This window comes from Genypterus blacodes, unplaced genomic scaffold, assembly GCF_046128005.1.
Source record: "Genypterus blacodes isolate CSIRO-AG114 ecotype Tasmania unplaced genomic scaffold, CSIRO-AGI_Gbla_v1 ptg000118l_1, whole genome shotgun sequence".
NCBI lineage: Eukaryota > Metazoa > Chordata > Actinopteri > Ophidiiformes > Ophidiidae > Genypterus > Genypterus blacodes.
Window position 1 is genome coordinate 957027 of NW_027466921.1, and position 17830 is coordinate 974856.

Below are 17830 nucleotides of genomic sequence, written 5' to 3' on the forward strand. Positions count from 1 at the left end.
TGAGAGGAGAAGTGGCTGCGCTCATCTACCAGAAGTCTCTCCTCGAGTGAATAAACATCAGTCATAAACAGACAGAAGCCATAAAAAAAGGAGAATGAATGAGAGTGAGAACGAGAGAGAGCGAGAGCGAGAGAGGAGACAACGACACATGTAAGATGTGGCAGTAATTCATAGTGAGAGGCAATGACACCAACGTCCTTCATGTGAAAGGGGAATACAACTGTGTGGACAGAAGACGGGCAACATATTTGATGCACGAGTCAACAATTCCAAGACTTTCCAGGATGTTGAAAACTTCCCTTTGATTCTCAGCTGTAATCAATTCTATATTTGGACTCAGCTGCAGAATCCAGAGCGGCGGGAAAAGCCTCCAAGGTACAAAGAGACGAGTTTGCAGGTAAGGTAGATGAAATTGATGACACCCTTTTCGCCCGATATGTCACTCTGGATGCCGCCGACGTGTGACACGAGATGGATAAAAAAGGGGAAGAAGATGAAGGAGCGGAGAAGAAATGTGCGAAATTGATTCCAGCTGGAAATTACAACATAACTTTGATCTCTATATCTCCATCTGTCCGTCTCTCTCTCTCGCTGGAGATGAGGTCTGGATCAAAGTTGATGGACCTTCGATGTCAAATCCCGCACAAACACATGTGCACAGACAACACATCCATCTGACGCAATCCTACACACACATAGACACTGAATCCGCTCGTACAGAAAGCGACTTTCAGTGGTTTCACTCAGGTTTGCTCCATGTCAGCAGAGGAAATGGAGAACAAACACCATCAAGGTGAAGCTGCTGCGTGAGAGTAATAACTGTGTGTGTTTCATTTTCAAACATCATCACCTCAGGTTAGTTGGCTGATTCAGATCATTAACAAACGATGAGAACAATGATGCATCCCTTGTTATCGTCTCGTTATAAATAATAGATGCGAAGCGAAAGCGAAAGCAGCACTTGGGCAAAACGTTTATGTTAAAATACTACAGGCAGCAGCCCAAATCCCATTCCCAGGGTGTCTGTCAGTATGAATGACACCGAACAGGTTTTAGATTCGCTGGACAGCTCAGCCTGGATGTCCGTGTAATGAAAATCGGTGTTAAATTACACACAGCGGTGAGAGAGAGAGAGAGAGAGAGCGAGAGAGCGAGAGAGAGCACCTATCCACACCAGGCCTGACTCATCAATGCCTTTGGGATGAATTATTACGGTTGTGTTGCCGTAGATGTTTTCGGTCTGCAGTGGTTTGGCTCTTGCTGTGATCTCTATCCGCCGTTTCCGTCACAACATCATCTGCGATTCTTCAATATAATTACCTTTAGATATGGTAGCCTTTTTATTTTATTTGATCATTTTATTTTGCATTTCAGGCAGGCCAGGACGGGGTTGTGTGAATGCGGGGTTGTGTGACTGTGGGGTTGTGTGACTGTGGGGTTGGGTGGAGTTTCGGAGTGGGATGTCCTCTCTCTGGTTCTTTTCTTTCCTGTTTGTTTCTCCCCTATCTCTCTCTCTCTATCACAGCCTATGATGCAATCTGTACTAGCCTACATTGCTGTTTGACATCATCCTGTAAGTTCTGTATGTACCCTATGACATCATGGCAACTCCAGTACACTTGTACTCTACCTCAGGGTCTACGTATAAAGTTCAACAACAATAGTAGGGATAACACAACCTTCCTGCCTTCTCTCTATCTCTCTCTCCTCTTTCTATATAAAAAAAATGATCTCCAAAATATCCTACACCAGTATGCACAATGTCATGTACAATGTCTGCTTCAATAAAAACATGGGCCACCAGTAGTAGTCAATCAAGGATCAATGACGAGATCCCTCTGCCGCCTTCCGACCCGCGGACACGGCCGACTGCGTCCCTGAGGTGGACGAACAAGCTGTAAGGTACCGCTGACACGAAAGGAACTCGGGTCTCATGTATCCGATCACATTCCCTCGGGAAACCAATCACTCACTCACACACACACACACACACACACACACACACACACACACACACACACACACACACACACACACACACACACACACACACACACACACACACCCTTATGCCGGGTCCACGAAAAGTGATGTCAGTTTAAGTTAAGCCAATGAATGAGCTCCGGCCTGGTTTGTGCATGTTGCCATGGCAACACATCATGGTATACATCCCCCGTGTTCTCAGTCTGCCGCTCATTAGCTCCGTTTGTGAAGCTTCAGGTTCGGCTCCGTGATGTTTTGTTGACCAGAGAAAGTTTGGAGTTTGCTTATTGCCTGTGTATCCTGACAAAGCCCCCCGCTGTTCTCCACTTTATGGTCCAATTCCTGCTGTATACCATAACGACACAACCACATGCGCCCACAGGGATCATTACAGTTTTATCTCTCTTTGCTCAAGAAACTTGGGATTCTTTAATTAAGTTGTAAATATATTCACATAATTTACATATTATGGAGTTTTTTCCAATTAGCACAAGTACAGAACCATCTGGTCATCGCACCCTGTGGTATGTGACAATGTAGTGCAATGTACATGGTGACGGAAAGTGGAACAAAGTTCAACAACAAGAAGGGGAAGAATTACAGCAGATCAAAGGTCAAAGTACCTGAAAGTACTTTTTACATTTAATAACATGGGCATTTGTTTATACCAGGGCAGAACACAGCCAGCTGGAGGACGGGATACAACCTCTCTGCTTACATAATCCCTGTCCTGGAGGGAGAAAACTGCCAGATCCCTCTCTCTCACACACACACACACACACACACACACACACACACACACACACACACACACACACACACACACACACACACACACACACACACACACACACACACACACACACACACACACACACACACACACACACACACACACACACACACACACACAGCAGAACCAAAGCTGGTTATTCACTACATAACTGCCACTGGGCGCTGGCATTCTCCTTCCAACTTTCCCAACACACCCCCTTTCCATATAACATAACATCATGACATGCTACACACCCCGCACACACACACAAACACACACACACAGCAACCTCAATCTCCCAGTGCAACGCTTTAAAACCAGGTTTCTCAACCTCTGTTGGCCCATAAAACTGTTTTTAGATCCCAACATTCTTGTGAAGTTTGAGGACAAGAACACTTTATTTATTTAAGAGGAACAAAGAAGCTTCGAGTGTGTTTAAAACTCACTACAAAATGTGCTCTGCTACACGTGGATCAAACCCCATGGTTGAGAAGAAACTCCTCCAGCTATAACATATCCATCTGTAGACACACACACACACACACACACACACACACACACACACACACACACACACACACACACACACAGACGTCAGGGTGGAAAGCCGATCACAGTTGTATTGCTGCCATCAAAACTGGATCAGAGTGTGTCCCGAAATAACCTGAATGATCTTATCTGACCCGTGCAAAGCAGGCGTGAACAGTTGCTCACACAGGACGACGCCCATTCTCAGAGGGACACGCAAGCTTAACCTCAAAGTATGAAGGCAGAGCGTCCAATTATAAGGACAATATCACCAGAAAGTCTCTAGGTAACACTTGTTCTTTGGTCTGTGCTGCTCAGTAAGGAGGGGGCCGTGTAGTTTGTCCTCAGACTCTGCCCGTGAGCAAGGCTCGTCGGCACGGCGCTTACTGGCTTTGGAGCCTATCAGAAGCCCGTTAATGAGAGGATTTTCCGAAGAGAACTAATGTCAGGCCGTGGGTTGTTGCCGCTCTCTTCATCTTACAGGTGAGGAGAGGCGGTGGGAAAGGACACGTCTCATGGACGGTGAAGGGGACGGCCATCGATCGGTCCCTTGACAGGTTTAGTGGCAGTGGAGCGTCTGTGAATGGTCGCTCCTAAAAGCACTTCCCGTGGTTGACATGCCTCATTCCAGCTGTCAGAGGACAGGCGGTTACCGTGGTCACTGAAGGCTTGGGGAATGTTGACTGTTGACAAAATAAACTAATTGAAACGCACCCCTTTGGGCTCCAACATTTTCACCCTTTGTAGCTTTGATGGCAACCAGGGTTTAAAGTTTTTTAACTTTGCTTCAGACTTTAATTTTTCTTTTCAATAACTCGTGAAAGCAAAAATCTATAATAACAGTTGTATGTCAAAATGCGAACCAACCCCGCAGTGCTGCTTGGTTGTCTTTGGAAAACCCTATTAATAATTCCCAACGATTGACACGTTGTACAAACCGAGTCCACAGTCAGATTTGAAGAACACCTGAGGACAAAGACGACAGAGAAGAGGAGGGAAGACGAAGGGGAGAAGAATGAAGAATGAATTTCAGTGAGATGAAGAGAAGCTGTGGGCTGTTAGAGCGAACAGCAGGAAGACCCCGGCTCACAGCTATGTTTCCACACTCTCATCTGATCTGCGTTCTCTGTGTGTGCGCGTGTGTGTGTGTGTGCGTGCGTGCGTGCGTGCGTGCGTGCGTGCGTGTGTGTGTATTCTGATCTCTTCTCTACTCCATCCAAGCCTTTGCTTCCTGCCAAGTCTAAAGTGGGTGGTGGGTGCATTTCAACATCTCTCCATTACAGAAGGAGGAGGAGGAGGAGGAGGAGGAGGAGGAGGAGGAAGAGGCATTTTGCAAAAACACAGGAAGGAACTGGAATATATTAACACATAAGAAGACGCACAAACGCAAGCGCACGCACACACACACACACACCTGGACGCTGAACAGTGTGTTTCCATGAGTCTCTTCTCCCAAGAGAACTGTTCCACTTCTTCAAGCACATTAGCATCGGAACGTCATCTTTTATTACCGCAGACACACACACACACACACGTCAGCGCGGCTAACACCTAAACCTTCTTGGAGTCACAAACTATCACTCCTCACACTTTTCCCTCCGCAATACAAAACCATTCAAAGCTGCAAAAGGCAATTTGCGCAGCGGCGGTCCCATTTGGCAGCGGGACCCCAATGTGCTTTGAATCTGTCATTAGACGGTAAGCGAAACGTGATGCCGCCGCACAGATTGTGACTTTCCCCGCCAGCAGATGATGGAGCACACGAGCCCAACATCTGAGCCTGGAAGGTTCTAGAACCACTGTGATGTTCACCAATATAGCTCCGGCTCTCTACGCTCTCTGTCATGTGGAGAACGTCAGGCGGGAACGAGGGATCCAGGCGGGGGAGATGCGGAATGGGGGGAAGACGTCTGATAGATTTGAGATGACACGCGTTCCAAAGTGGTTGTACGTGAGTGGAAATGTCTCTTGATGGTAATTTGAGAGTGCGTTTCATCCAAAAATCGGTCTAAGCTGCAAATGTGTGTTAAGGCGGCGTGGGTGGCAGCGTGCTTAGTTCTCTATAGATCAGGACGACACCTGTAGAGAAGTGCTGAGAATGAAAAGAGGCTTTATCAAACTCACTGCCACACACACACACACACACAGACACGCACAGACACGCACACACGGCTCTGTTCCATCATTATCGTCGTTTTGTTCGTCGCTCCCACCGTAACGTTCGTCTCCGTCCATGTTTTCGTTTAAACTGTGAGGCTTTGGAGGAAATTTATTGGCTTAAAATGACAATAATCTGTCATTTAATTAATATTCTTCCTATTATAAATGCATGAATGTGAAGAACTGGATTAAAACTGATAAAGAAAAGAATCCAGAAAAAACATTAAACACTTAAAAAAGAGTTTTAGAAAAGAGACATTACAAAGATTACATCAGAGCCAATAAACCCTCATTCCTCTCCGAGTTACCTAGGTAACATGATACCTCTTTCAGAGCGCCTGGATGAATAATGTAGAATATTATTACATTATATTTGACTCAGTGTAATGGGCTAAAAATGCTGTGACATCAAAAGTGCGGCGCCATTCTCCTGACTGAAACACGTTACTTTGACCAGTGGCCAGTGACTTCTCACCCTCATCTCCATAGTAACAATGGGGCATGGAGAATGGGACCTAACCCTTAACCTGACGTTGTGTGTGTGTGTGTGTGTGTGTGTGTCCATGTGTGTCCATGTGTGAGACTGGGGGGGATGGGTTTGACGGGATTCCATGCATACACCCGTGGGAATAGCAGGCAAGCTCCAAAGCTTGTTTAGGCTTTAACACCCATTACCCATCACCACCCCCCCTACACACACAGACACACACTATCTCATTACACCTTCTCCCAAGCTAGAAGTTGCCCTCAACCGCCGCCCCGTCCTCCTCCCACACACACATCCTTCATTAAAGATGGTAAAACTTGGCGGCCTTCAGGCGTTTGGAGGCCGAGGAGCCAAACATTCTCAGTCCACTACTGTGCTAAATCCATTCAGCACCGAAACATGAAATAAATATTTAAAAAAAAAAATGTAAAGATTTACATATACAGCACACACACACACACACTCACACACACACACACACACACACACGCATAAAACAGCATCATTCCAAAGATTTCCCAGGAGAAGTTACTGTAGCTTCGCCTTCAATGGCAGCGTGTCTCTAGAAGGAATCTTCATTATGTGGTATGAAATTAATTAAGATGACTTCACATGCACATCAGAGAGACGGAGAGAGGGAGAGAGAGAGAGAGAGATGAGAAAGAATCGCTAAAGAGCAACAGACACACACGCACGGCTGCGAGCGTGTGTGTACGTTAACAATCCACATTGGAAGATGTTGACAAGACGTAGAAAGATCGCTGAGCTTTTGTGTGAGCTAACATATTCTCACACATACAAACGCACGCCTATACACACACACACACACACACACACACACACACACACAGTATGTGTTTGGCCTGTGTACGGGTCATAGTGTGTAGCTGATGATTGAAAGAGTGTTGTTTACTTCCAGAAATGAGCAGCTCTATTGAATAATAATTTGCAACCATAATGAATCACTTGAATCACTCAAGTGTGTGTGTGTGTGTGTGTGTGTGTGTGTGAAGAAGTACAGAAAAAAGGCTCTCTCTGACCATGCAACTGAGAAACTGCAGGAGACACAGAGATTAACTCTGAATGGACCTGTAACACATGAAGTGTGTCAGTGTGTGTATGTGTGTGTGTGTGTGTGTGTGTGTGTGTGGGGGGGGGGGGGGGGGGGTGCGTGTGTGTGCTCCAACACAATAGGCAGCTTGAAAAGATCATTACAGGGATTGGCAATGGGTCATTTTTGGAGCCTCCACCCTAATCCCCACGCCCGCCCGCCCACACACACACACACACAAACATACACACACACACACACGTGGAAATGACAGGCAATGCGACACCTCACTGTAGAGATGAAAGCACACCGTGTCATTACCACTCTGCATTGCCATGGTTACCTCCCAGAGCGGCCACGGCCTTTACCTCACACAGGTAAACACAGAGGCGGGGTGAAGGTCAGACGTCTCGGTCTTTCATGTCTAATTGGACGGGTAGAGAGACGGACACAGCAGAAGCTTCTTATGGTTTGAGTTCATAGGATTTAGAATGAGTCAAAGCGTCAGATGTTGAATTCCTGCCACACGGTGCAAAATAAACGCTGACAAAGCACAAAACACTTCAACAGAACAACTTTGGGATGAATGAAGTGACGTGACTTCTGTACCGACACTCAACACTCTCTCCTAACTCTTCCTGATTAAATCGATGGCTTTGCATCAAACTGAGTGTGGGCCTGTTGAGCTGATCGATGTAATCTCCTCCTGTTCCTCTGCTGTCTGGGTGGTTAATTACTCTTAAATTAGTTAGTCGGGCTTTTATTCCTCCGTAATTCCTCAATCCGAAATTAATTCCGACCGCGGCGGAGCCTGAAAAAACGACGCAGACGGCGTGTAGATTGATTCTCTGATGGCGCGGGTGTGTGTTTATATGTCCTGCTTGTGCGGTGGCGGGGGAAGCTAGAGGGAGTGATTGATGTCACGCGCGCGGCGCCTCGGCGGAGACTGAGCGAGCGCTTCACCCTCCGCGGCCTTTTCCTGTTAGCGCAGGAGAACAAACGCGCGGCGAGGAACTGTCCTTCGGCCTGCGGGCGACCTCGCCAGACAGGAAGCAATCTAAAGTGTCTGTGTGCAGTCTGTGGGACAGGCTGGACGCTATCCTGGGGAGGCATCTGTTCTGAGAGGATGAGTCATAATTGGTGGATGCCCCTGCCTTGGTGGAGGTATGAATGATGACGTCTCAGATGCTTTGCGAGCGAGCGTCGTTTAAATTGGTTTAAATTCCTAATACCTGCAGAACAACACGCGTCTGTGCTACTTCATATGCAATGATGTGAACGGCGGCGCGCATAGTCGCGGCGGCTCAGTGCTCCCTGAATCTTGTGGATTATTTTATGTGGATACTTTTCTGTGCGTTGATAAGTATGGAATTGTATGTATCAAGAGAACGACACAACAGTGGTGGGACTCATTTCAAACAACAATGATCCCACTACCGTGAGGAAATAGACAAGCTGGCAGACTGGTGCATAGACAACAACCTCACACTCAACATTAAAGAGACAAAAGAACTCATCATTGACTTCAGGAGACACCATGAGGACCACAGTCCTCTTGTCATCAGGGGAGAGGAGGTGGAGAGGGTTCGCTGCTTCAACTTCCTGGGGACTTACATTAGTGAAGACCATAATTGGACTGTGAACACCTCGGCCCTTGTCAAAAAGGCGCAGCAGCGACTCTATTTCCTCCGCACACTGAAGAAGAATCACCTGTCTGCAGAGCTGCTCAGAGCCTTCTACCAATGCTGTATAGAGAGCGTCCCAACATACTGTCTGACAGCTTGGTATGCAAACTGCACCGAGGCAGATCACCAAAAACTCAAAAGGACTGTTAAAACAGCAGGAAAAATAATTGGACTTCCCCTGCCCTCTCTGGAGGACACTTAAGACTCGTTGTCTACGCAGGGCCAACACCATCCTGAAAGATGCATCCCACCCTTGTAACTCCCTGTTCTGTGTGTTACCCTCTAAAAGGAGATACAGATCACTGAACACGCCGTGCACCACCAGACTGAAGAACAGCTTCTTTGTAAGGGCCATAAGTCAGCTCAACAAAATCAAACAGTAGACAAATTAGTACCCCAAAGGTCAATTGCAATATTAGGACAAATTGGGACACATTGGGACATATTGGGCATCTTCAGCTATGATGTCATGTGATGTCATTTGGGGCAAGGGACATGTGATGTCATATGGTGTCATGTGATGTCATATGTCATATGTGGTGTCATGTGATGTCATGATGTCATATAGGATGTCTAGGCATGTCATATGAGACATCTTAAGCTATTGGAACATCTTGAGCTGTGGGGCTACTTATGTTTTAATGTATGAATGGAACTGTGTGTTGTTTATTTATTATTTATTTATAGTTATTTATAGTTTATTGCTGTTATTGATCACTGCTCAAAGATTCAGGCACAGCACAAATGCATTTCGTTGTATTATCATATACAATGACAATAAAAGCTATTCTATTCTATGTTCGACTTGCCATCGTCCTGGTCGGCGTCGTTTCCCACAGACAGCCTGACTGACCCTGTTCCCCTGATGTGCACACACAGACACACACTCACACACACTCACACAGACACACATGTCTCTACTCGCGGGGAGAAGCTCTTGCGTAAGTGTATTCCCGCCGCCGTTACTCAGTTGGCACCGTGGCCTTTTTATGTCGGCGTATTTGTCTTCCCGGGAAGGGAGCGAGCGGCGAGGCCTCAGTGTGACAGCTGATGTAAAGCACTGCAACACGGGGAACAAGCGGAGGTGTTGAGATCCACCGGGCGGCCAGGCAGAGCGTCGCTCCGCCGCCGCGACAGAGGGGAGACAAAGACGAGCGACTGAGCGGCGTGTACATTAAATATGTAAACTTTACTCGTACCTCTCTCTCCGTTCAGTGTTTCACCCGCCTGATTGAATATTTCTGTCTATAAGAAACTGTAGTGGTGAATATCACATCTCCTGTAGCAGACAGGTGCAATGTTTCAGTTTACAAAGCCACCGGCAAGTTTAGATTTGCTCCAAACTTAATCTCAGGCAGTGACAAGCGGAAAAATATCAGCCTTGAGGAGAAAAACGTCGAATCACTGAGGAGGCGAGGAGTCAAGGAGCCGAGGAGTTGAGGAGCTGAGGAGCCGAGGTGCTGAGGAGCCGGTCCCGCTGCTGACTCAGCACGTCTGCCTGTTCTTCCATTCCCATAGCAACACATTCATTCTCAGCCACAGCCGTTAATGCACGACACACTTCCTCTTTGACCCATTTGACTCCGTGCGTGCGTGCGTGCGTGCGTGCGTGCGTGCGTGCGTGCGTGCGTGCGTGCGTGCGTGCGTGCGTGCGTGCGTGCGTGTGTGTGTGGTGATGAAATTGTGCGCACGTGTCACTCAAAAACAGATTTAAGTCCCTTGGCGAGATCACTGCATTCTCTGTGTGTGTAAGGAGAAGTACACACACATACACACACACTCTCTCTCTCTCTCTCACGCTCTCTCTAACACACGCACACACCCTAGCAACGGCTAAACAGACAGCAATGCAGTGTAGTTGTAATGTATGCACAGGTAAGTTATAGAGGTCATGCTGCAGTAGATCACAGGATGTAATAGATCGACTCCAAGCACGTCCATCTTTACCTTCAACCAAACAACTCATATAAGCAGGGAAATCAAGAAAGTAGAGGAGATCAATCAGTTTAACTGTCTGAACGTCATCTAGGCTTCCTGGTGCATCACTGCAAATCACTGTGAGAGTGGCAGACTGTCACAGAGGTCAGAACAACTGCATGAAGGAGCCACGGCGGGAGAAGGAGGCGGAGGGGAGGAGAGGAGAGGAGGAAGTTAAGGAGGAGTCACAGAGTTTGAAGATCGTGCTCATCGTCCTCCCTTTGTCCTCATCCTCCTCTTTCAGCTGGAGGAGGGGACGATGGAGGGGAGGGACTGCGGTGGAGCTGGAGGAGAAGGAGTCAGAGGCAGAGAGGGGGACGGAGCTCTGAGGTGGCACTCAAGAAGCCAGATGGGGAGGAAGAGGAGGTGTGTAGTAAACGATTGACAGGACATCCTCACCACTGATACATGATGTAGCTCGTGTGTGCTTCATACTGCTATGCACAGATTATCACATTTATTATTACTGTTTCAGTTGAACATACACACACAGCAGAGGCATGGCCTCCTCCAACAACCATACCCATACCCCCCCCCCCCCCCCCACACACACACACACACACTGCTGGAGATTAATTCACACTTTTATCACCAAGCCTTGGCCCCGAGGGAACCTGCAGGGGACTTGGACAAAGTGGGGAATTGCAGGGGGAGCTGGGTGTGTGTGTGTGTGTGTGTGTGTGTGTGTGTGTGTGTGTGTGTGTGTTCACCGGCAATAAAGACTAAACCCACAGTGACCAGCTCTCACAATGGTCCCCTAAAATAAACACAGACGTAGAAATGAGTTTGCGTTGTGTTTTTGTGTATTTATGTGTGTGTGTCCCTCTCTTTGCCACGTCGCTCAAACACAACTCCTCAGCTTCTTCTAATGTTACACCACAAAACGCCAGACTTAGATGAACACTAATGTTAAATACAGCTACCTGGCAGCTTTACCTGAGACATATTGTCATAACATCAGGGGTGCGTGCGTGTTTATTGATATGACGACGTGTACCTGCATCCAATGGGCCCTGCAGGGACAGCCGGAGCTTATTGACTGGGTGGAGATGGAGTGCTAAGTGTTAGCGGGGATGTCGTTGAGGGTTTGGATTCCCGTTCACCTCCATGAATGAGTGACTGCTCACCGCTGCTGCACTTCATCACCGCAAAGTGCTCACTGCCTCAATCAATGGGCGGCTATTCATCGGGAATAGCTGGACTAATAAGTCTCCGTCGTACTAAAGGCCTGATGGAACCAGAGGCGTCAGCGTTGTTAACAGATTATTCATTTCAAACCATGTTGTTGCCGTTATCTCAAAAAGATCCTCATACACTCCGGCAGTATCAGGGATGTATCACCTGAGAATGTGTGTGTTAAAGATGCTTAAATGTGAGGAGTGACTTGCATTTCCCCCATCTGATATCACTGTACATTGATTAGGGGATTTGCTGGCGGATCAAAGGAAACAATGCACCGGTGCGCTGCATTACATCGCTCCATCCCTCCTCCACTGAGCTTTGGTTATGAAACCTCCCTGTGCTGCAGCCTATGGGCTACTTAAAGACCACCAGGTCTATACAGCAACAACACAGCTGATAACACACACAGGCAGGTGACGTCTTTGTCTGTCTCTGTGTGTGTGCGTCTTTACCTCTCCGTGCCTCGCTTTATCTAAATGCCTTCATTACATCAGGGGAGAGGAAGGCGGCGTCATGAACAACATAACACCAGGTAATATTACAAGCAATCACAGGAAAATTGCTGGTAACAATTCAACGAAAGAATCAATGGTATCAGTATCATCTGCAGTAATATGACAAAACCACATTTAACAGCCAGGCAACTCATCTGTTCTATTCCATTAATTATTATGGCCACAGGGAGGGAAACTCTATCTCTCCCTTCCTCTCTTCTTCTCCTCCATGCTCCATAACTTGCTCCCTGGCTTTGACTCTATCTCTGCACACAGTCTGTTCCAAAGTTTGATTTTTTTTTTTTGCTTCATCCTACTTATCAAATCGATCTATTCCGTAATCAGTCTCACTGCGTGAACATTTAAAGCATAGAAATTTGCATTTATATCACCATGCAGCAGCTGGATGTGTGTGCAGGCTGCATGCTGAACACACTGTTCCCCATTCCAAACATCACAGATAAACATTGTGGAGGTGGCCTGCACGATTCTCCTCAGTATCACATTAACCATCACAGTGTGAAGCAAGAGGAAAGTTGTTTGTTGTGTGTTTGCCAAGTGGAAAAGAGGATGGAACTGTTTATAATGGAGCATGGAGTGATAAAGACACACACGCATCAACTGCAGATATTTGAACATAGTTTGAAAGAGAGAGAGAGAGAGAGAGAGAGAAATAGAGAGAGAGAGAGACACCGACCTTAACAGGGGAGCTCCTGGTGGCCGTAGGCAGGTCTCTGTTAACGCTGCCCGGGGGAGACGCAGCTATCCCGGCTGCGTATCCCTGCAGCGAGCCGCTGGCCAGCGGCTGCTGCTGCTGCTGCCTCCCGCCCGCTCCTACGCCGCCTCGCTGTGGCCGCTGCTTGATACCGTCCAGGAGGCGAACCAGGAGGATGTTGGCGGGCAGGTCGTCCACCCCGCAGTCCACCAGGATGCGGCACTCCGGGCAGCGGAGCTCGTTCCGGGAGCAGACGATGTTCTCCAGGCAGCGGCGGCAGAAGGTGTGCTGGCACGGCAGCACCTTGGCCGTGGTGTCCAGGCGCTCCAGGCACACCGAGCACTCCAGCAGATCCAGCAGCGACGACGACTCGTCCATGTCGGTGGATAGGGTGAGCATCTGGGCTTCACTGTCCGTAGGGACGCCGCGGAGATTGTTTGCTGTAACGTAGAAAGGAACCGGGGAGGACAGAGAACATTCTGGGAGGCGGACCGGTGGAAGCGGCCAAACGGACTCCCAACACCGGAGTCCCCGCGCGGCGTGCAGTCTCTCTCTCGCACTCTCTGTGTCTCTCTCTCTGTGTCTGTGTGTTTCTCTCCTGCTCCCTCTCTCTCCCTCTCTCTCTCTTTCTCGCAGCTGATGATGATGAGCGTGACCTCACCGCTTTCTGCACAGCTGCGAGAGAGAGAGCGAGAGAGAGAGAGAGCGAGAGAGAGAGAGAGAAAGAGAGATTAATGCACCTACACACACGCTCAGACCTGCTAACTACCTGATTAGCTGTTCAAAAGGTTCACGCTCATCTTTCATGGTGAGAAAATGATGGCGGGAAGGTTATTAAGTAAATACGACAATAAGTCAGTGACAGAATCAGTGAATAATAATAGATCAGTAATGGCCTTTTACACCTTTAGTTTGCTTATTTGTCAGTCTGAGGTAAGGGCCGTTGCTTTATCATACACATATTTCAGCCTCTCGACAGCTTTCAGATAATTTTGGCTCATTTGTGTGTATTTTTATGAGTCTATTCAGAAAATTAAATCAGATGAAACCAGTAAACAAGTCGAAAAACAGCATTTCGACATTGAGGATACTGGCGACGCCTGGTGGCCACATTCATTAATTCAGTTAGCTTGTGTCATCTTTTTGTTTTCTTTTTCAAAATGTATTTCTTTAAAATTTATTTTTTTGCGGGCTTTTTCACTACATTCAGTTACACGACTTTAATAGGGATTTAACACGTGTTTCAATCCCATCAAGTTCATGAACTCTAAACAAGTAAACTTCCATGACATATTCTTCCTGCAAACATGAAAACTGTGACTACCTAAGTAATACTGTATTACAATAAAACCAGGAAATGAAAATAAACAGACTACAAGTCATGTAGTGTGTCATCACATACATTGTAGATGCTTAAGAATAAAGTATTATTGGATATCATATTGGACTGGACAGTCTTATTTTCACTCATGTACACACACATTGTGTATATCAGAGTGTTACTGGAATACACAGGAGCAATAGCATACTGTTTGTGTAAAATCCTTAAACATTCCTACCTAAGGATCAACAACACCATTGGATGTTACACCTTAAGGACAAGGAAGTGTGTGAGTGCGTGTGTGTGTGTGTGTGTGTGTGTGTGTGTGTGTGTGTGTGTGTGTGTGTGTGTGTTTTCTCAGCCGTGACAGCAGACTTGCTTTGCCTGCCCACCTGTTCAGACCTGCTCTGCTTTCACATTCAGCCCCAGAGAGCGAGGGAGTGATTAAGGCAAGCTTGTGTATGTGTATGTGTGTGTGTGTGTGTGTGTGTGTGTGTGTGTGTGTGTGTTACTAATGTGACGCCTTCCTGGGTGAGGGGTGGGCCCAGCGCTTACCACCCACGAAGACAGACGGAGGGTCCAATGCTTAGATATACAGTAGAATGAGAAAAGAATAAGCTGGTGTGTGTGTGTATGTGTGTGAACATGAGGCGTGCATGAGCTTGAGAGCTTTGACACAACCACAGCATTAGTGGTTTACATGATTTACTTTATCATATCGTATTTCAGACAATAGTGGGTCACATTATTGTGTAGGTTTTGCTGAATTTCTAATGTGTAAAGTACCTGTATTGTACTGTAGAGACAGAGATTGACACACACACACACACACACACACACAGACACACACACACACACACACACACACACACAAACGGAAATGGTGAAGTTAATCTAAAATAAGAGACATTAGAGTCCAGCTCAAGTTCAGTCACTAACACAAACAATGGCGTGTTTCTATTGTTACAGACTAATTAGATCAGATCAGATACAACAGAGATATCTGGTCCGCCTGGTTTCAAGCTTTCCACTTTGTACTCTTTATCTCATGTCTAAACTCTATGAGTGTGAGGGATGGGATACCTTTAAACAATTGCAGGTTCACTCCAGCACATTTCCAGTTCCCAGGCCAGGCGTGGAATTAAAAATACATGAGGTGTTTATCTCTTATCTCATTGTAACGGCTCCTTTCTTCTATTTGTAAGTGGCTGCGTTTAATCTACTGAAATCTACTATTTATGATAACTCAGTTTGTATCCACAGGGCTGCAAGAGCATTGCAAAGGTAATTCAGGGGCTGAGAAATGTGTGTGTGTGTGCACTACAGTCACAGCCCCACAACTGGCAATAAGCCCAAACACTCTGTTCTCTCTCTCGCTCTCTCTCTCTCTCTTTATCACACACACGCACACGAAACTGTTATGCCAGAATGTTTCATCTGCCTAATACAATTCTCCACAGCCAATGATTCAGAATTAGAGGAACTACAGGGAGGGGAGAACAAAACGATTATTGGATGAAAATCCTCTGGACCCAGTGAAGCAGCACAGTCGGTTCTCCCTGCAGAAACGCAGCGCTGTCAATAAGAGACAAAAGGTGGACGCTGTTTAAAAAGCAGACGAGTCAATTAGGGACGCACACTAACATTTCAGAGACATTTCACAGATACAAAAGCCTGAACCCAACTGTGTTTCATCAAATGTCACCAATAATGTGTTTGTCTACGTGCACACGCCGCAATAAATGATGCATACAAACACACACACACACACACGCAGACCCACACACTTGCCTCAGTGATGCAATGAGATGCAGGCACTGTAATGATGAATATGCACAAGCTACTAGGATTGAGTCTCGCCATGATGTCATGCTGTACAAGTTAGTTCTATTTGCTGGCTTTTTAACCCGTGTGTTAGTACTTCTTCATGCATGCAGGTGTAATGATACTGTGTTATTGTGTGGCTTTTATGTGTGTTCTCTTCTCTGTGATGTAGTCCGGCGTGATGTGTTGTTGCCGCCTATTGGCTCCTGTGAGGATCCTTATTGAATCATGACCCACCACTTTCTCTTCTATGCTTCCATTTTAGTTTTTCATCAGGATTTTATTGAGGGAATTTGTCATTTTCTTCGGTTTGAATCTATACGCTGTCCTCTGTAAGGCTCCGGGAGAAATCCTTGTAATGAAGGAATGTGAATGTAAAACTGATGCTGCGATTCTACTTCATCTTACAAAACTAACTTACCTGCTTTAAGTTTAATCTTATATTATTGTGCATTTATCAATAATAGTGCTCATGTTGTGCCTGTGAGCTCTGTGAGACCAGTGTCTTCTGCTGAGCTGAGGTGATTAAACCTAATGAATATGTAAAGTACAGTATATATGTGATCTGTGTGTGTGTGTGTACACACCTACACAACGCACCCCTCCCTCATCAACCAATGTCCTTCCTTCATGCAAAAGTAGGTTAGCTGACGCGACAGTCACCATGGCAACCATTTCTTTGCTTCACTATTGTTGTTCCCCCCGTAGTTAGTGCATGTGGGTGTGTGTGTGTGTTCTTACCGACATAAGGCATGAGAGGTGCTAACAGGGTGCTAACAAGGGCGTGATGTCACCTTGTGATAGTGTGTGTTCACTTTTTGTGTCTTTGTGCAGTGTATGTGTGTGTGTAGTTAAAGACACAGGCACACTTGAGCTTTCTATCGGGTGAAAACTATGAAAAGAGAGTTGGCTGATATATTTATGATATATTCAATGATGTCATTTCAACACAGTTTTAATGAAACACTCAATTTGATTTGAAGTTTGCTTTAGAAGTTACTGTTTCTGTAATCTGTGGTTTAATGGAGCATTTTAAATCCATTGCCGTTTAAGAAGATAAACTTTATCATGCATACTGGCACAGTGATGTCACCTTCTACTGCTGGATTCCAAAATAAACCCAAACTTTTGATGCATATGTTCAACTTCTGCCCTCGGAGCCAGAATGTCCTTTGGGCACATGAAAGCATGAGGAGGTTTGCGTTGAATGGCTTTACTGCAAATTGGAGTTTTCCTAACGCCATTACAGCGAGCAGTAAATGAGGCCTGCAGTCTCACACACACACACACACACACACACACACACACACACACACACACACACACACACACACACACACACACACACACACACACACACACACACACACACACACACACACACACACACACACACACACTGCTCTCAGCCTCTCTTGATGAGCTGCTGGTGGCTTTAAAGAGGACTCGGTGAATGATAACAAGCGTGACGGAGCTGCGAGTGAAACTTTTAAAAACTTAACAAGCTTAACATCAGATATGGTGAATAAAACGGTACAATGTTACAATTTTGCTGTGAGAGATGAGGAGATGTGTCTATAAGGTCTAATATTACACACACACTGCAGAATCTGTTTGTTATTGAAGTGTTTTAAGCTGTAATTTTGTA

At 46.4% G+C, this 17830-nt stretch overlaps 1 protein-coding gene across 1 annotated transcript in view; it reads right to left on the bottom strand.

Annotated features, from left to right (window-relative positions):
* The window catches only part of LOC143009937 (E3 ubiquitin-protein ligase SH3RF3-like), a 65378-nt gene extending 51698 nt beyond the window's left edge, over positions 1–13680 (bottom strand). Inside the window, exon 1 of the mRNA XM_076162036.1 lies at positions 13020–13680. Coding sequence (XP_076018151.1) covers positions 13020–13436 — 417 coding nt within the window. The 5' untranslated portion in view covers positions 13437–13680. The remainder of the gene's footprint in view (positions 1–13019) is intronic.
* Positions 13681–17830: the final 4150 nt, after the last annotated feature.